This window comes from Hemiscyllium ocellatum, chromosome 18 (genome assembly GCF_020745735.1).
Source record: "Hemiscyllium ocellatum isolate sHemOce1 chromosome 18, sHemOce1.pat.X.cur, whole genome shotgun sequence".
Lineage (NCBI taxonomy): Eukaryota > Metazoa > Chordata > Chondrichthyes > Orectolobiformes > Hemiscylliidae > Hemiscyllium > Hemiscyllium ocellatum.
Genome location: NC_083418.1, coordinates 32,607,158 through 32,627,771, shown reverse-complemented (window position 1 = coordinate 32,627,771; position 20,614 = coordinate 32,607,158). Strand labels below are relative to the sequence as shown.

The following is a 20,614-nucleotide window of genomic DNA, read 5'->3' as shown; positions in this document are numbered from 1 at the left end:
GGGATAGGGGCCAAATGCCATCAAATGGGACTAGATCCATGTGGAGTATTGGATCGACATGGACAATTTGGATCAAAGGTTCTGTTTCTGTCCTGTACAACTCTATAACTCTATACCATTATCATGTACACTAGTTTTCCTTGACATCTCTTTCAATAAGCATTAAGACAACCATCAATTAAAAAATAAATCTTCAAACATTTACACTTTGATGTTTGATCAGGCAGCATTTAATATATTACTACTGATTCAAAATATATAACTTAGTTCAAGTAGGCAGCTTAGCTTGCAGCAGGTAATTGTTACTTGCCATTTCTTGCACCAGGACTGATTGTGGGAAGAGAAGTCAATCAAAGTTTTGGAGAGAGCTGTATAAAATGTAATCCTGTGCAAAATGGTTGAGAATCCAGATTGTTCTACTACTTGAAGTTTCCACATGATTGTTAATGTCAGCTTAATCTAGGCATCATCATGTTAAATTGCATCGCCAGTTACTGATTTTAAGTGAGTTATGATCATAATTACATTCTGCCCAACAACAATGTACATGATCTCTTAGACTAGTTCAATAGTATCTCTTCACTGAGACAATTTTTGTAGCTGTGTCTTTTCCCAATGAAGCAAGCTGAGGTACTTGATGCATACTCATTCTGTACAGTCACTTCTCTGCTTTTAAACTTAGCATATTCCAATTAATCGGTCATTATTCTCCCTGTCAATGATTGCTTTTTTTTCTTCCTGGCAGCCTGTGTGCTCATTTGAATGCCTTTGTTCTTGGTAAGTCACCACTTAACTGCAGGTGGTGAGACAACACTTCACCTAAGACTCAACAACAATGCTGTCCACAAGTAGTTTGTCTTTTTAATTGTCTTTTCTCAGTTCACTGTATAGATCATTGATAAAGGTACAAATACTTCCCCCTTGTCTCAGGGTGCACTTATTAAATGGAGCTCTCTCAACCATGATAGCTGTTTTGCACATTGTATGAGGCTTCCAAGGGCATTTTAAACCCACTTATATGCCGAGTTTTCTTCATCAATCCTTAACTGGATGAGGATAGTGGCACAGTCATGCATTGCACACAATAGTGTACTGGCTTGTTCTCTGCCTCACCTTGCAGTGAGGTCAGGTGTGGTGTAATATCTTGTAACATTTTGATTCTAATTCAGCTATACATCTGCTTGATTGGAACCTGAAACATGTAAAAGATTTTTGCTAATGGTGGAGATTTTTCCATAATGTTCTTTCACTAGCTGCTGCCATATAATATTTTTGCTGCTAAAGAATATTTAGAGTCTGCTAAGATAAGGAGAGAATGAGCTCCTAATCTTAGTGTGGCTTCATTGTACCATCAAGCTGCAAGAGAGAGCAAGATCAAATGACAAAGCTTTGCTTCCTGTGTAGACTGGGTCTCACTGGCATTTCACAGTCACATTTAACCCCTTTTAATACAGTAGTATTTACACCAAAGCTTATGCTTATGAGCAAAACTTGAGGTTCACTTCTTCTTTGCTAAAGAAAATAATTGTAAAAAAGACATAAGGATGTTGCAACGATATATAGATAGGTTACCTGAATGGGCAAAGATGTTGGTGGGCAAATGAACTATTATGTTTGAAAATGTGAAATTGTCCATTTTGGCAGGAAGAATTTTAAAAATTATCTAAATGGGGACAGATTGCAAATCTCCAAAGTGCAGAGGGATCTGGGTATCCTTGAGCATGAATTGCAAAAAGAAAATGTGTAAGCAGAGCAAATAATTAGGAACACTCATTGAATGTTACGATTTATCACGGAGAATTGGACACAAAAAGTAGGAAGCAAAATTACAAAGTGCTTGAGAATCTCAGGAAGTTTGGCAGCATCTATAGAGATAGGAATTAAGTTAATGTTATAAGTTCAGTGGCTCTTCGCTTTTCTGTTCTGATGAAATCACCGGACTCTGTTTCTCTGTCTACAGATGCTGCTAGACCTGCTGAGTTTCTCCAGCGCTTTTTGTTTTGATTTCAGATTCCCAGCATCTGCAGTTCTTTGCTTTGGTTTACAAAAGTAGGGAGGTTATGTTGCAGGCAGAGCGTGTCTGCTGAATGTTCGCAGTACGAAAGAAGGATATAAATTGTTCTTGGATTGTTTTATGAGGAAAATTTGAACAGGACAGCCTTGTATCTGCTGGAGTTTAGAAAATTAAGAAATGATTTGATTGGACCATGTCAGATCTCGGGGGGTCTTGACAGGGTAGGTATGGAGAGCATGTTTCCTCTTACAGCAGATTCTAGAAGTAGGGTGTCACTACTTAAAAATAAGGACGTTCTCATTTAAAACAGATTAAGCAACTTTTATTTTCTCTTAGAGCATTGATAGTCTTTGAAACTCTTTTTCTGAAAAGCTACTAGAAGCAGAACCTATGAATATTGTTAATGCAGAGATAAAGAGATCCTTGAAAGTTAAGACCATAAGGCAATAAGACATAGGAGCAGAAATTAGACCATTCAGCCCATTGAGCCTGGTCTGCCATTCAATCATGGCTAATAACTTTCTCAACCTCATTCACCTGCTTTCTCCTCTTGATCTTTAGGAACCTACCTATCTTAGTCATAAATATACCGAATGACCTGGTCTCCACAGCTTTCTGTGGCAGTAAATTCCACAGATTCGTCACTCTCTGGCTAAAGAAGTTTCTCCTTATCTCTGTTCTAAAAGGTCTTTAAGGCTATGCCCTCGAGTCCTAAATTCTCCGAACAATGGAAACATCTCCCCAACATCTACACTGTCCAGGCCATTCAGTATTTTTTATGTTTCAGTTAGATCCCTCCTTATCCTTTTAAACTCCATTAAGTATAGACCCAGAGTCCTCAAGCATTCCTCTTTTGTTAAGCTTTTCAGTTCTGGAACCATTCTCATGAACCTCCTGTGAACGCGCTCCAGAGCTAGTACATCCTTCCTGAGATATGGGGCCCAAAACTGCACACAATACTCCAAATGTGGTCTGACCACAGCTTTATAGAGCATCAGAAGTACATGCCTGCTTTTATATTCAAGTTCTCTCCAAATAAATGGCATCATTGTTTTTGCCTTCCTAACTACTGATTCAACCTGCAAGTTTACCTTGAAAGAATCTTGGACTAGAACTCTCATGTCTCTTTGCCCTTCAGACCTTTGAATTTTCACTCCATTTTGAAAATAGTCCATGCCTCTATTCTTCCTACTAAAGTACATGACCTCACACTTTCCCACATTGTATTTCATCTGACATTTCTTTGTCTAGTCTCCTAACCTGTCCAAATCCTTCTGCAGCCTCCCCGCCTCTTCAATGCTATCTGTCCCTCTACCTATCTATGTATCGTCTGTAAACTTAGCCAGAATACCCTCAGTTCCTTCATCTAGCTTGTTAATGTATAAAATGAAAAATTGTTGTCCCAACACTGAACCTTGTGGAACACCACTTGTCACCAGTTGCCATCCTGAGAAGGACCCTTTTATCACCACTCTCTGCTTTCTACCAGACAGCCAGGCTTCTATCCATACTAGCACCTTGCCTCTAATGCCAAGGGGCCTTACCTTATCCAGTAGCCTACTGTGCGGCACCTTGTCAAAGGACTTCTTGAAGTTCAGGTAGATAACATCCATTGGTTCTCCTTGGTCTAACCTGCTCGTTACTTCCTCGAAGAACTCTAACAGATTTATCTGGCATGAGCTCTCCTTGGTGAAACCATGCTGACTTTGCCCTATTTTACTATATATTTCCAAGTATTCAGAAATCTCATCTTTCACAATGGATTCTGGGATCTTACCCATGACTGAGGTTAGGCTATCCAGTCTATTATTTTCAGTCTTTTGCCATACTCCCTTTTGAAACAGGAGTGTCACATCAGTGATTTTACAGTCCTCTAGGACCCTCCCTGATTCTAGTGATTGCTGAAAGATCACCACTAATGCCTTCACGATCTCGTCAGCTATCTCCCTCAGAACTCTGGGGTATAGTGCATCTGGTCCAGGTGATTTATCCACCTTCTGGCCAATCAGTTTTTCTTGCACCTTCTCCTCGGTGATGGCCACCATACTCAGCTCTGCTCTCTCTCAGTCTCTTGAAGTTTTGGGATATTACTTGTGTCTTCCACTGTGAAGACTAACATGAAGTAATTATTCAGTTCCTCAGCCATTTCCTTGTTCCCCACTACAATCTTTCCAGCATCATTTTCCAGTGGCCCAATGTCCACTTTTGCCTCTCCTTTGCCCTTTACATATCTAAAGAAACTTTAACAGCCTACCTTTTTATTATTGATGAGCTTATTGGCTATTAAACCTTCTCCCTCCTTATTTTGTTTTTTGTTGCCCTCTGTTGGTCTTTGTAAGTTTCCTAATCCTCTGGTTTCCCATTGCCCTTCGCAACATTGTATGCTTTCTCTTTTGCTTTAATGCTTTCCATGACTTCCCTGGTCAGCCATGGTTGCCTCATCCTCCCTATATCCCTATACCACGCCTCTTTTTCCTTGGGTTGAATCTCTGTTGCGTCTCCTGAGTTACTCTCAGAAACTCCTGCCATTGCTGTTCCAGTGTCTTTCCTGCTCAGCTCTTCTCCCAGTCAATTCTACCCAGCTCCTCCGTAGTTCCCTTTATTCAGTTGTAATACCATTACGCAGAGTAAATTCAATCATATTATGATCACTGCCTCCTAAGGATTCCTTCACCTTAAGCTCCCTTGTCAAGTCTGCCTTGTGGCACAACACTAAACTCAATATTATTGTTCCCTAATGGCCTCCCACCACAAACTGCTCCAAAAAGCCATCTTGTCAACATTCTACAAATTCCTTTTCTTGCAATCCACTGCCAACCTGATTTCCTCCATCCATTTGCAAACTGAAATCCCCCATGATCACTGTAACTTTGCCTTTCCTACACATCTCTTTGGTCTCCTGGTGTATCTTGTGCCCCAGCTCGACTACTGTTTGGAGGTTCCTCAATACAACCACACAAATTCTACACCATCTGACTGTACTTTGTTTCTTACTGTTGATTTAATTTCATTTCTTACTAATAAGGCAACCCCACTACCTCTGCCCACCTGCCTATCTTTTCGATAGGATGTATATCCTTAAATATTCAACTCCCAAACCTGATCCTCTTGCAGCCACGTTTCTGTGATGCCCACCATGAAATACCTGCCAATTTCACCCATAGGGACGCAGACAAAAAGAACTTCCCAGCAGCACTGGAATCCACCCTGAAAGACAATGGACTTATGGAAGAAATCCAGCAGACAGACAGTAGCACCAAAACTAAGCAGAAAGAAAGAAGGGAACACCCTCAACATAATGGAAGGGAAAGCCCTCGATGAATTCAGAAAAGACAGAAGTATTTAATCCTACAGGCAGACAAAGGGCGCATGACCATCATCCTGAACAGATCACAACACATTGATAAAGCAAACATACTACTTCCAGATACCAATACCTACCAACAGGTGGTGATGGACCTGACTCCATAGCTAGAAAACTGCATGACAGCAACCCTGAGGAAACTTCACAAGACAGTGAAATTAACAAGCCAGCCCTCCAAAGAATGAAACCTGAAGGATCCAACACACCCCGTTTCTATGGATTACTTAAACAAGGGGACCCTCCTCAGACCCATAGTCTCACTTCCCAGCACCTTGACATACAGACTAACAAAGGCATTGCAACGCAAACTGAAACACCCAGTAGAAGACTCAACCTACTCCATCCACTCCATCCAGGAATTCCTGAACATCATCAAAGACACAAAGGTAGAGGACGATGAGGTTGTTCTTTGACGTGACCGCCCTATTCACATTATTAAACACCACCTGAGCCAAAAAACACTGGCTCCACTGCCAGACGAACCAAGGACACAAACACCTGACAACACCCACTCCATCAGCACGGACAGCATCCTAAAACTAGTAGACCTGTGCCTCACTACTGACTTCATTCCTTCAATGACAAGACCTACAAACAAATCAATGGGACACCTATGGGATCACCAATAGCAAAACAATTATGTAGAGTTAGAACGAACAGCCCTTCCCATGATCAGCCCAAACTTTGGGTCCGCTATGTGGATGAAAGCTTTGTCATCACAAAACACGACAGATTTGAAGAAACCCACAAACCCAAACAACATCCTTGCTGCTATGAAGTTCACCAAAGAGGAAGAAACAACATGCTCTCTTTCCTAGACATCGCAGTAGAACGAAAAGCCAATGGAGAGCTGCAGACCAGCATTTACAGGAAAGCCACACACACACTGATCAGATACTCAACTATAGGAACAACTATTCCAACATGCACAAATGGAGCTGCACCAGAACATTATTTAAATGAGTCACAATACACTGCAGCACTCAGGAACAATGAGAAGCTGAGGAAAAACACCTGTACAATGTAGTCAGGAACAATGGGTACCTGATAAGCACAGTCCGCCAATTCCTACACAACAAACCTAAACAAGAGGACACAACATGTGCAGAGACTCGAGTCACCCTGCCATACATCAAAGAGACCTCAGAGATGATGACCAGACTACTCTAGCCCCTAGGCATCATGGTTGCCCACAAACCTACCCCCACAATGAAACTGTACCAACAACCAGCAGAATGAATGTCATGTACAAAATACGAAAACATTACATTGGACAGACAGGCAGGAAATTAGCCACCAGGATACATGAGCACCAAATTGCCAAAAAAGAAATGACCAACGATCACTGGTATCCATACACACAGACAAAGAGAGACACCAGTTCAACTGGGACAACACATCCATCCTGGGACAGGTTAAATAAACGCATGCACAGGAATTCCTAGAGGCCTGGCATTCAAACCAGAACTACATTCACAAACAGATCGATTTGGCTCCCATTTACCAACCCCTCAGAAACAGAACTGGAAATGCTATCAGTACCACAACAAACTGAGATAGAAACAGCAAGCAGGACAGAAGACTAATGCTTCACTGGAGGTTCACTGACAATGTTACCTAACATGGTGCTGAAACATCTGAGAACAGATCTACCAGCTCAGCCAGCAAATTTACAATATAATTTCAATCTGTGCCAAAAGCTCATTTATCTTATTCTTTGAACTTCAGGTATACCATTTTCAGTTCTGTATTAACCATCCCTCTTCTCACTGCCATTCATTTGTCCAGTACTTGAAGTTTGATTGCTAACCCTTAGCATACACTCTGTCCTATTTGTGTCTGTGCTGGAGATTTTAATGAACTCTCCTGAGTTCTGCACTCTTACTTCCTCCTTTAATTCAGGTTTTCTAATTTCCCCTATAACTGAACACTCCTCCCCTCATTTAGTTTAATGCCCTGTCTACAGCCCTAGTAATGCAATTCACTCGGACTCTGGTCCCAGCACAGTTCAGATGAAGACCATCTCGTAGGAACAGGTCCCTTCTTCCCCAGTACTGGTGTCAAGAGAGGGTTGGCAGGAATGCAGATTTGAGGTTACAATTAGATAAATCACAATGAATAGTGGAGCAGGCTTGAGGGTCTGCATGATCTACTCCTGCTACAAATGAGTGTTGTTTGTATATAAACTTGTGGTGTCAAAAAACTCTCTGGTGGTGTCTCCTATTGCAGCTTTAAGGACATTTCTAAAATGCTTCCCATTTAATGCATTTGGAATACAATGATTGCTGTAGTATCATCTTGCACACAAGATCCCATGCATTATTATTTTAAAATTATATTTTATTTATAAAAAAGCTTTATATTATAGTCACTGAAGCAGTTCAGTTCAGTACAGTCATAGCATATGGAGAACAAAGACACATTAGAATTTGACTTCTCCGACAGTTCCAATAATCCCAAGGCATTTCTTGCTTATGTAAGATACTATTTACTTATATTTGAGGCACCAGAAGGGTCGGATAACTGAACAGACCTGCATGGTACTTTGACAGGTGGTAGTCTTGCCCTACTGCACCTTAGAGCTGCTTGAAGCTTTAGTGTGTCCCTCAGCACATAGAGCTCAATCTTGGAACATGCCAGTCCACAACACTCAGTCAGGTCAACTCCATGCACTGGAAGACCAACAAGCTTTGGGCAGATCAAAGAGCGTCTTTCACCAAGTTGATGGTCCTCCAGATGCAGTGAATGTTTCTCTTGTTGTGGGTGTTAGGGAACAGACCGTAAAGCACAGAGTCCTATATCACAGAGTTACTCGGGACAAACCTTGACAAAAAACCACTACATCTCTCATCAGACATCCTTCCAGCATAAGGTGTGACAGTCTCAACCCACTTATAGCTGCTTCAAGGGCAATGTGCCAAGGCATAGTGAGTCTGAGCATATAAGAAGGATCTCACAGGTAGTGCCCTTCTCGCTACCAGTCAAGTGATGTCTTGGTACTTGTTGGAAAGTTCTGGTGAAAGTTCTTCCAAATGAGTTTGACAGCCTGCTCAGGAAACAACTTAATAAGATCCACCCCTGCTGTTCCTGCAGGATCTCGAGGACACCATGTGCTGACCACTTCCTGATGGACTTATGGTCAACAGTGTTTATCTTTACAAATTTCTCAAAAAAGGACAGGTGGTATAGAATGGTCTAACGTGTTGTAGCACTCCATGGCAACAAGGCCTTAACACCGGGGACAAGTAGAACTCCAGTATGTGTTGATACTTGGTTTTTGCACACTGAGGATTTACACACAGCCTAATACAGCTGCACACAAAGGTGGCATCAGGATGTAGGCAACATTGGGTACACTCTTCCCCTGCTTATCTATTAATCTACTTTAGGGTGTTGACAGACACCAGGGAACATTAATGTCCATGGTCTAATAATGTCTACAAACTCCCTCTCAGTTCAATCTGAGTGACAGTCTGGGAACTCTGTATCAGGGAGAGATACCCACGTGATCAGTCACCACTCACGCAAGACGCGCATGCGCACATGCCGCAGTGACCCATGGGAATTGTAGTCATTCACCGTTAGGCGGAACGACGAATATCATTTGCCGCTCATATTCGAATTCTGTCTTGTTTGCAAAATGTTAAAGTGTCCTGTTGGTCTGGAAGTGGAAGCGTAAAGGAGTTATCAAATAGGAGACTACACGACCCAGGATGCAGTGCTGCGGTGTTAGTGTGTGACGCATCTTCCGCATGGGTACGTGGCCTAAAAACAGCCAAGATGGTGAGTCTCCGGCCGCGCCAGCTCGGATCGGGCTCTTGATAATCACACGGACTCGGGGGTTGATGGAGGCGGAGGGGAGTGTGACCCCGCTCCGCGCTGGTCCCGGTCCCGGAGGCGGAGGGGAGCGTGACCCCGCTCCGCGCTGGTCCCGGTCCCGGAGGCGGAGGGGAGCGTGACCCCGCTCCGCGCTGGTCCCGGTCCCGGTCCCGAAGGCGGAGGGGAGCGTGACCCCGCTCCGCGCTGGTCCCGTCCCGTCCCGGAGGCGGAGGGGAGCGTGACCCCGCTCCGCGCTGGTCCCGTCCCGTCCCGGAGGCGGAGGGGAGCGTGACCCCGCTCCGCGCTGGTCCCGTCCCGGAGGCGGAGGGGAGCGTGACCCCGCTCCGCGCTGGTCCCGTCCCGTCCCGGAGGCGGAGGGGAGCGTGACCCCGCTCCGCGCTGGTCCCGTCCCGTCCCGGAGGCGGAGGGGAGCGTGACCCCGCTCCGCGCTGGTCCCGTCCCGTCCCGGAGGCGGAGGGGAGCGTGACCCCGCTCCGCGCTGGTCCCGTCCCGGAGGCGGAGGGGAGCGTGACCCCGCTCCGCGCTGGTCCCGTCCCGGAGGCGGAGGGGAGTGTGACCCCGCTCCGCGCTGGTCCCGTTTACGCTGATAGTGATATGCTAATTTCTGTGCATGGAATGAAGAATATAAAGATCACATGGATAAATAAACCGTGTAGTCGGCTAAAAATAACAACACCAGGTTATAGTCCAACAGGTTTAATTGGAAGTAGTATAACTTTCGAAGCGCCGTTCCTTCAGGTGGTTGCCATTCAGTAACTTGTACACCTGGAGTCGCAGGTCGTTGGTTTGGTCACTTTTACAATGTTTAGTTTTTACAAGAGAGGTCCAAAGTAGACATTGCAATCAGGCGGAGGAATGTGACATTTTAAACCAACTTACCATGGATGAGAAACGGACTTTAAATTCCAGAGGAATCCTCAGCTTAGATCTAATATATCCCAGGCTGGGAAATTGGAAACAATCCTGTGTCCTTTGCTTAGAAGGACATGACTAAGCAAATAAAGTCGATGTAAATTTGTTAACTAACGATTGTGTCTGACTAACCTGTTTGAATTTTTTGAGGTAACAGTGACGGTATGTGTTTGCTCATATGAATTTGAAGAGAGTTTCTGATCAAGCTGTATGTGGCAGATTGGCAGCAAAAGTAAAGGTCTATTAACTGTAGAGTAGATGTGTCCAAATTGGTTTGGAGGCTGCAGTTTTGTTTCTGTGACTGGATGGCTGATTCTAGTGAGGTTTTGCAAAGTTAGGTGGTAATTTCCTTCCTTTTAATTGTATATACCAGTGATTTTTGACTCCCAATGTAGGAGTCAGATCAGAAAACCTGTAGATTTTACAAATGTTTGTCATGTGATTGACAATGAAGAAAGCTATAGGAAGCTATCAGTGGACTGGTAGAATGGATGGAATGGTGGAAAGTGGAATTCAATCCAAAAAAGTGTAAGGTAAGGCATTTGAGGAAGGTTAACAAGGCAAGGAAATGCACAATACATGGTAGCATACTGAGAAGTAGGACCTTAGCAAACTTACTAAAACGTCACGAAGTTGGTTGGATAGGTCAATAAGATGGTCAAGAAGGCTTGTGGGGTACTTAAATTTTTAAAAATTCATTTGTTCTCTGTGGGCTGTGCTAGCTAAGCTAGCATTTGCCAATCCAAGTTGTACTCGAGAGATGAAGAACTGCCACTGTGAACAGCTGCAATCCTCAGCTAACTATGGCAGAGAATGTAAGAGCTAGGATGTTACAATAGAATACTTCAAATGTCTGGTTTGGTACTAGTTGGAGTACCACTTAAAGTACTGGCTGCTATCTTTTTCAGAAAAATGTCTTTTTACTAGAGAGGATGCAGAAGAGATTTGTGCAAATATCACCTGGACTTAAGAATTTTAATTGGGGCAGATTAAATATGCTTGAATTGTTTCCTTTAGAGCAGGCAGCTAGGAGGAAATGTGATTTAAATGTATAAAATTTATCTCTAGATAGTGGATAGGAAGCTGTGTCCCTGTAGGTTGAAGGATTCACAATCGGGATGTAGATTCAGGATAGGAGACAAAATATTTCCCACAATTCTTCATCTAGAGAATGGTGGAGATTTGGAACTCACTGCTTGGAAGGCTAGCGGAGACGAAAACACTTGCAAGCTTTTAAGATTTACTTGAGGTACTGTAATCAACAGGGATATCGATCAAGACCTTGAATATTGGAATAAACCGGTAGTTCATAGTGTCACCACCAAATAATTGCACTGAAAGGCCTCATTGTGTAGTGAATCTCTAACTCCTATTCATTGACTGTTATTGAATATGTACATGGATATCAGCTAAGGGTTGGGTTGCCATTTGTAGTGCTGCTTTCAATAGTCCAATTACCTTTTTTGATAATTATCTAGCCTGATACAAGGTCTGAATGTATCACTGCTGTGGTATATTAATTGCACATGCATTTTTGTTTTTAGGAGCTGGAGGCTATGACCAGATATACAAGCCCAGTCAACCCTGCTGTCTTCCCACATTTGACAGTAGTTCTTCTTGCAATTGGGATGTTCTTTACTGCATGGTTCTTTGTGTATCCTTTTCAGACGATGACTGGTTTAAACCAATCATAATGCCTGTGTGACTTAATGTACTAGCTTATTCACTTTTCACTCAGACTGAGGTTCAGATCTAGAGCAGTAAGCAGAAGATTCTCCCATGGTTGAAATGAGGTTATTCAACTGTTACCCTTTCCTTTACTTTCCTAGGTGACAGCCTTTGATAGCAATTGTCATGCTAACAGGATGAACAGCTCATGCCAGACTACTAGAGAGTGGGAGGTTGAGATTATGGTGCTTTTTTTGGAGTTTTGTAGGGAAAGTTCTTTGCTACATCAGCTAATTTTTCATCTGTCTGCTGAGCTTTGGCTCCATCCAAAAGCACACTGTTTACATGCTGACTACTCCCACTATGCCTAAATGTCAGCTCTGAACTCATTCACTGTTCTAAATTATCAGCCTACTTGTCCACCATCCATTACTCAGTGAGCAGAAATTCTCCCTCCAGTAAAATATTAGGAAGACCTAAGCAATGTCATCAGTCCCTGTTATAACTGTTCCCAAGTGTTACGACACGGGGTAAACCTTCCTGCTTAATTTACACCAACAACACAGAAAAGATTTATCCCATGCAGTAATCTGAAAATTTGAGGTGCCAAGAACTATTCAAAATAAAATTTAATAACTTTATTCTCTGTTATACTTTGAGATAATTAACTAACAACTATTTACAACTCCTTCCTCTAACCTCTCTTTTATCTTCCCTTCTGTAATACTAGTCCAATAACCCCCGCTCCCCATTAAGATTTACCAAAAATTAAAGTTTTCAAAATCAGCCATCTGTCGAATCTTCTATTTGGATCTTCCTATGTCATCTTTCCTGAGGATTATGCTTCACAGGTCACAAATCGATAAAAGTACCATTAAAGAGAGCTATTGTCTAGGCAGTCTGCAGGTGTCATTAGTTTGGTAGTTCTCCTCCCAACTGTTCAGTTTTCCCTTGTCTAATCTCTTCTTCAAGAATGAGGAAAGTGTGCCAAGCAGGCTAAGATAAAAGGTAGGGAGGAGGGACTTGGGGGAGGGGCGTTGGAAATGCGATAGGTGGAACGAGGTTAAGGTGAGGGTGATAGGCCGGAGTGGGGGTGGGGGCGGAGAGGTCAGGAAGAAGATTGCAGGTTAGGAAGGGGGTACTGAGTTCAAGGGTTCAGACTGAGACAAGGTGAGGGGAGGGGAAATGAGGAAACTGGAGAAATCTGAGTTCATCCCTTGTGGTTGGAGAGTTCCTAGGCGGAAGATGAGGCGCTCTTCCTCCAACCGTCGTGTTGCTATGGTCTGGCGATGGAGGAGTCCAAGGACCTGCATGCCCTTGGTGGAGTGGGAGGGGAAGTTGAAGTGTTGAGCCACGGGGTGGTTGGGTTGGTTGGTCCGGGTGTCCCAGAGGTGTTCTCTGAAACGTTCCGCAAGTAGGCGGCCTGTCTCCCCAATGTAGAGGAGGCCACATCAGGTGCAGTGGATGCAATAATGTGTGTGGAGGTGCAGGTGAATTTGTGGTGGATATGGAAGGATACCTTGGGGTCTGCCCTCAGACCCCACCCCTCCAACCGTAACAAGGACAGAACGCCCCTGTTGCTCACCTTCCACCCTACCAACCTTCGCATAAACCAAATCATCTGCTGACATTTCCGCCACCTCCAAAAAGACCCCACCACCAGGGATATATTTCCCTCCTCACCCCTTTCTGCCTTCTGCAAAGACTGTTCCCTCCGTCACTACCTGGTCAGGTCCACGCACCCTACAACCCACCTTCCCATCCTGGCACCTTCCCCTGCCACTGCAGGAACTGTAAAATCTGCGCCCACACCTCCTCCCTCACCTCTATCCAAGGCCTGAAAGGAGCCTTCCACATCCATCGACGTTTTACCTGCACATCCACTAATATCATTTATTGTATCTGTTGCTCCCAATGCGGTCTCCTCTACATTGGGGAGACTGGGCACCTCCTAGCAGAGCGCTTTAGGGAACATCTCTGGGACACCCACGCCAATCAACCCACACTGCCCCGTGGCCCAACATTTCAACTCCCCCTCCTACTCTGCAGAGGACATGGAGGTCCTGGGCCTCCTTCACCGCCGCTCCCTCACCACCAGACACCTGGAGGAAGAACGCCTCATCTTCCGCCTCAGAACACTTCAATCCCAGGGCATCAATGTGGACTTCAACAGTTTCCTCATTTCCCCTTTCCCCACCTCACCATAGTTCCAAACTTCCAGCTCAGCACTGTCTCCAGGACTTGTCCTACCTGCCTATCTCCTTTTCCACCTATCCACTCCACCCTCTCCTCCCTGACCTATCACCTTCATCCCCTCCCCCACTCACCTATTGTACTCTGTGCTACTTTCTCCCCACCCCTACCCTCCTCTAGCTTATCTCTTCACGCTTCAAGCTCTCTGCCTTTATTCATGATGAAGGGCTTTTGCCCGAAATGTCGATTTTTGCTTCAAACTTTCATTGAGTTCAACTCCCCCTCCCACTCCACCAAGGACATGCAGGTCCTTGGACTCCTCCATCGCCAGACCATAGCAACACGATGGCTGGAGAAAGACCGCCTCATCTTCTGCCTAGCAACCCTCCAACCACAAGGGATGAACTCAGATTTCTCCAGTTTCCTCATTTCCTCTCCCCCCACCTTGTCTGTCCCAACCCTCGAACTCAGCATCACCTTCCTAACCTGCAATCTTCTTCCTGACCTCTCCGCCCCCACCCCACTCCGGCCTATCACCCTCACCTTAACCTCCTTCCACCTATTGCATTTCCATCGCCCCTCCCCCAAGTCCCTCCTCCCTACCTTTTTATCTTAGTCTGTTTGGAACACTCTCCTCATTCCTAAAGAAGGGCTTGTGCCCGAAATGTAGATTCTCCTGCCCCTTGGATGCTGCCTGACCTGCTGCACTTTTCCAGCAACACATTTTCAGCTCTGATCTCCAGCATCTGCAGTCCTCTTATACCCCCAAGCATTGCATTATCAGTAGCTTTTAAGATTGAGAGTATACTAAATTCAAACTTGATTGGAATTTGGTATTTTCAGAGTATAATTTAAACTGATTGGCCTAATTTGAATCTGTTTTGTCGTTTCCAGGCAACTAGCTAATCTAGCTTTTGAACAAGTGTTACATTGTTACTTTATTCACAACACTTGGTGCTGTGTCAGGTACAGTATACCCATCTCTTCATAACACAAGCTACCAACTTCATCTTTCTCCCTGCCAACTGGTTGAGGCTGAACCAGTCTATTTACAACTTTGTCATGTTTGATGCTGAGATGAGCTATTGACCACATCTATACATCACCAAAGTTGCTTTTGTCCATACCTGAAACATCCTGCCCCATCTCAGCTCATCTGTAGCTGAAACCCTTGTGCAGATCCTTGTTACACTGAGCTTTTCAAATGCACTCCCCGTCAGTCTCCAAAATTCTACCTTCTGTAAATTTGGGATGGTTCAAATGTCTGTGTCCTTACTAATGTCAAATCCTGTTCACCCATCGTCCTGTGCTACATTGCTCTTGATAAAGCCACACTTTGATGGATGTGAAAACAAGAATTTTAAATATCAAGGGGGCCTTGCCCTAACTCTGGTTTAGCAATATAAATTCTTATCTGCATTTTTCTAATTCTGACCTTTTGAGCATCACAATTTTTAATTGTTTCATCATTTCAAGCAGTCTCATCAACTGCCTCAGCCCTAAACTGTGCCATTTTCTTCCGAAAATGTCAGCTGTTCTTTCCTTATATAAGGCATTCCTTAAACCTTCATCTGTGTCCAAGATTTTTTTTCACTCTTATGGGATGAGGATATCGCCGGCTAGGCCAGCATTGATCGCCCATGCCTAATTGCCCAGAGCACAGTTGAGAGTTCACCACATTGCTGTCACAATGTAGTCACTTGTAGGCCAGACCAAGTAAGGATGGCAGTTTCCTCTCTGAAGTGCATTAGAGAACCAGATGGGTTTTTCCAACCATTGACAATGGTTGTCATTAGGTTGGGATTTACTTGGGTCCACACAACATTATCTGAGTCTCTGGATTAACAGTCTGGCAATTAATACCACTAGGCCATTGCTTCCCTGATAACTGCTACTCTGTCTTGGTATAATTTTATGGTGACTCAGTGCCAAAGATGATTCATGATGTTCCTGTGAAACACCCTGGGACACTTCAAGTTCAGGATGCTATAAAATTATAAGCTATTTTTGGAAGTGTTCAATGCTAAAGTGAAAGTTGATTCTACTCAATAGTTCCTCCCTCTCATCATTAGTGGTAGTATGTTTCCATGCAGATAGTGTCAAAATTATTTTCAGAAACCTTAAGTATTAAGTCACAGGATGTAAAGATCTCAAGTATAGAATGGTTCCTAGATTCCCTACTTCAACTGGTCTTTGGAGTGGCTTGCCACATTTGACCTCTGCACTTGGGCTGTAGAAGGGGATGAAGGCACAATCAGCATATCCATGTTGGCTTTGGGTGGGTTGTAGGATCAGGCTTTGACTCTATTAATATACTGAAAGGATGGGTCAAATGCTGGCAAATGGAACTAGATTAATGTAGGATGTCTGGTCAGCATGGACAAATTGCACCAAAGGGTTTGTTTTGATGCTGTACAACTCTGATATGTCACCCCATGTTTGTTTACACAAAGAATTGTGTGCCGAATGGCAATGAGCTGTGGAACCGTGTTTCATTGTGAAACACTGACTTCAGAATAAATGGGAGATGTTGAAGTGAAGAAACTGGAATTCATTTGAAGTGTTAAATTTAATTTGTGCAATATCTGTATGTACTTCTAGGAGAAGGTAGGACTGCAGATGCTGGAGAGTCAGTTGAAAAATATGGTGCTAGAAAAAGCACAGCAGGTCAGGAAGCGACCGAGGATCAAGAGAGTTGACGTTTTGGGTATAAGTCCTTCATCGGGATCAGAAGCTAGGGATTTACAAGCAGATCTCTCATTTATAGAATCTTTACTCAGTAATCTTTGGCTGTGCCAATTGGCCTTAAATGCACAGCCAGGTTTCTGCTATAGCCAGAGCAACACTGTTGCATGGTATAATTCTTACATCCATATAGAGCATCTCTTCTGAGATACCATGGTCAGTAAGGGGAAAGTTTTCTAAATATTCAGTAACTCAATGTGATGTACAATACTTCCACTTGAGTCCAAACTGCAGAAACTAAATCCTGAACCTGTTTTCCTGAATTATTTTATTAGCTATGAGGTGACATCTACTAAATACACAAGAGATATCTACAAAGAATTGCTGATTTCCTTAGTGGCATCTCTCTTCATGGGATTTGGAGTACTTTTCCTCCTCTTATGGGTCGGGATTTATGTATGACAGCAACTGGGAGTGTGTGCGGAAGGTAAGGAGCAGGTTGTTTCTGTAAAAGGGTACTTGATTCTCAGTAATGTTGTTTTAGGGCAGCAGCATAATACAGTGAAATTGCATGTACACCATGATATTAATGTCTTGGTTTATTAGCATAATGTCCAGTTGTACTATACAAGGCCCTAGTTTTTCTTTTACAACCCCACAACTACTATTTTTTCCTGAAGATGTGCAGACTTGTCTATTGGTACAGCCTAACCTCTGATACTTTGCACAGAATTTTTGACACTGGAGAGCATTGAAGTTTATTTGTTATCTGATGTCACGTGCATGCTCACTTTTTGGCAGGGGTACCTGGATAGTGCTAGAAAGTGGGAACTCAGCCATTAGTCCACATAAGTGCTATTCCCCTATTTGGGATCGGCGAACTTGGAATCAAATGACCACCCTCCTAACTTACAGACTTAGTAAAGTAAGCTGACCTTTTGTCCTGACTCATGTAGTTTTTAGAAAAGAATAATTTCACAATAGATTTACTAATTTTGCTTTGAAAGTTGCACACTGTTTCTAAATCTGCTTTTTCTTCTCTGTCAGCTCTTTAGGGTAAAATAGTGATCTACAATCATGAGATTGTCAGTAACTATCTGGAAGGGTGTTGATGAATAACTAAATGGAAATGCCTAGATAAAATGCTCTGGAATTACACATGTCCAGATCGCCCTGTTGGCAATAACAACACTCATGAGCTGTTCCAGTGCTATTTCATGCTGCAAGTTATATTTAATTCAGGCTAGTTATACTGAACGTGCTGGATGTTGGAGAGGGAAGGACAGAAGTTGGAGGTAGTTTATCTTTTCCTCTGGTTCTTCACCTAGTTCAGTGAGTACATGGGGCAAAGAGCCTATCCTACGTTCAAAAGTGTATCGTGGAAGATCAAATGTAATAAGTGATAATGGGAAAGACATTGAATGTTAGCACTGAGAACTTACTTGGTAAGTCGACTCCCTGATAAGGGCCTGAACCAGTCACACCAGACTGGTCTAGATTAATGTTCACATTGGTTGCTATTTTCATTGAGTAGTAGAGTTCCATAATTTGCTTTGGTGCTCTAAGAATAGGGATTGGAATAGATGACACTCGACGCAAGTGAAGACTCAGTTGTGATATGTCAGATTTTCTAATGGCAGTTCACAGCATAGGTTTATCTGTGGGGATAATGGCCATATTGTACATACTGAAGAACTATTTTGAGACTTGTTCAATGCAAGTCAATGTCCCTAGAATAAATGGAGAGAAGACTGGAGGGGAATATGAATAATCTGCTGGTAGAATCAGATAGTCAGTTCAGACATACAAAGGCAAGCCTCTTTCTTTCTTTTGAAAAAAAGACTTGAGGAAATGATAATGAGCAATCTTCATGAATTGTGCTTTCCTTTCCACCTTATCTCTGATAGGCATTTGATGTTTATATATTAACTGGCTATTTTAGACTATTGTTATATAAATTTCTTGTTTGGCTGCATCCTCATCTTTCATGTCCTCCCAATGCTAAACTACTGAATTTTTTGTTCTCTAGTCTTCCATATTTAATCCCTCTCCTCTCTGACAGCTGAAGTCATGGTTACCATGTCCCACTCTCGAATTCCCTCTTTATACTCCTCCATCTTTACTGCTTAAAACTAACTCTTTTAATAAAGAGTATGGTCACCACAGCTAACCTATGCCTTGCCTTTTTAAGGGTTCCTGTGATGCAGTGGTAGTATTCCTATCTCTGAAACAGGAGGCCCTGGTCAAGCCCAACCTGCTGCAGAGATGTCAATATCTCTGAACAAGTTGAATAGAGAAAAAAAAAATCTTTTTAACTCAGGTTTTGCCTTGTGGATTTTTTGAAACATTTTAAACATGTTCAACATTAAAGACACTGAATACAAGAAACTGTTGTCCATTTTTAACGTCTACTTTCTCTCCTGTATAGAAAAGAGGGACCATTCCAGCAGGAGCTCCCATTTCCACGGTGACTTCAGCATAGTCTCATATCATTGGCTTTCACAGAACCAGTTTTTCAAGAACGACTGAGTAGCACCTGGATTTTGTACAGAATATGTTCTTATAAAAACGAAAGAGAAAAAACTTTTGGTCTTTGTTCCTGTTATTTTGAACCATTTCATGCTGAACTGTATTAGATGAGACCTTTTTAAGCTCAGGACAATCTGCAGTTCAGTTTATGTGAAATAATGCTATGGCATACTTTTGAGAGGGGCAAGAGCATTTTCTGGTGTCCTAACTCTGTTTCATCCCACAATCAAAATCAGAAAACACATTATCTGGTCATTGTCATGTTACTGTCTGTGCTTCTACAATTAGTGTATTGGTTAATATGTTTATTTCTCAGAAGTACATAATCCATCACTTCATGAGATTCCCCAATATCTCAAACTCTGATTCAGCTAAGTAATAGCAACAAATCTCTGAATATCCTGAACAAAGCAAAGGTGATAGGCCCTGATTCCTATTGTCTTGAAAATTGGTGTTCCAGGACTGGTTACACATGTAGCCAAGTATTCCAGTAGGGCAATCCTACCTGACCGTGGGACAAATTTCCCAAGTATATCCTGATCACTGAAAGCATGAAAAATCCTTTCTGGCTAGTTACAACCCCATCAGTTTACTGTCATCCACATGATGGGGTGATTTTGTTGACATTGCTAACAAATGATACATGACATTATCAGTCAGCAGATTATTGCTCAGTTTCTTTTATTCCAGACCTTGATTATGCTTTAGTCTAACCATGGACATCAATGGTGAATGCCAGAGATGAGTAACTGCCATTGATATTAAGATAGCTTTGATTAAGTGTGGCATCAACTGAGAACATCAAAGATAGAATTGCTTGAGTTAGGGATTTTGCATTATTTCTGTCAGTTTTTAAATGAACAAATCTTTTTAAAATCTTCTCACTTGAAAAACATGCCCCCTAGTCTTGAAGCCCCCACCATAGAGAAAAGAAGTTAGCATTCACCTTATCTATATGCCTCATGATCTTAACCTCTATAAGGTCACTTCTCAACTGCTAATGAATCAGTTTTTAAAACAAAAACGTCCTAGCCTATCTACTCCCTATCATTCAAACTTTCTATTCCTGGCAACAGCCTGGTAAATCTTTTCTGAACCCTCTCCAGATTGATAATATCCTTCCTGTAACAGGGGGACCAGGACTGGATGCAGTACTCTAGAAGAGGCTTCGCCAATGTTCTGTGCAACCTCAACATGTCTCCCTAACTTCTATACTCCAAGGTCTAAGCAATGAAGGCAAGTGTGCTAATGCCTTCATAACCACCCTGTCTGCATATGATGCAAAAGTAAATGGGCAAAACTAATGTTCTACCCACCTGAAGTCTAATCATTTCAATATTTGAAATGGTTGGGAAGTATTTGTATTTTACTGCAGATTATAAATGTTAATAAAATCATACCATATGGGA

General features: G+C 42.8%; 1 protein-coding gene across 1 annotated transcript; it reads left to right on the top strand.

The window, feature by feature from the left end:
• The first annotated feature begins 8,968 nt into the window (after positions 1-8,968).
• tmem258 (transmembrane protein 258) lies at positions 8,969-20,614 on the top strand. Its single transcript, XM_060838838.1, has 4 exons — positions 8,969-9,161; positions 11,675-11,784; positions 17,012-17,163; positions 19,105-20,614. Exons 1-3 carry the CDS (start codon positions 9,159-9,161, stop codon positions 17,136-17,138), a joined length of 240 nt encoding a protein of 79 aa, XP_060694821.1. The 5' UTR covers positions 8,969-9,158; the 3' UTR covers positions 17,139-17,163; positions 19,105-20,614.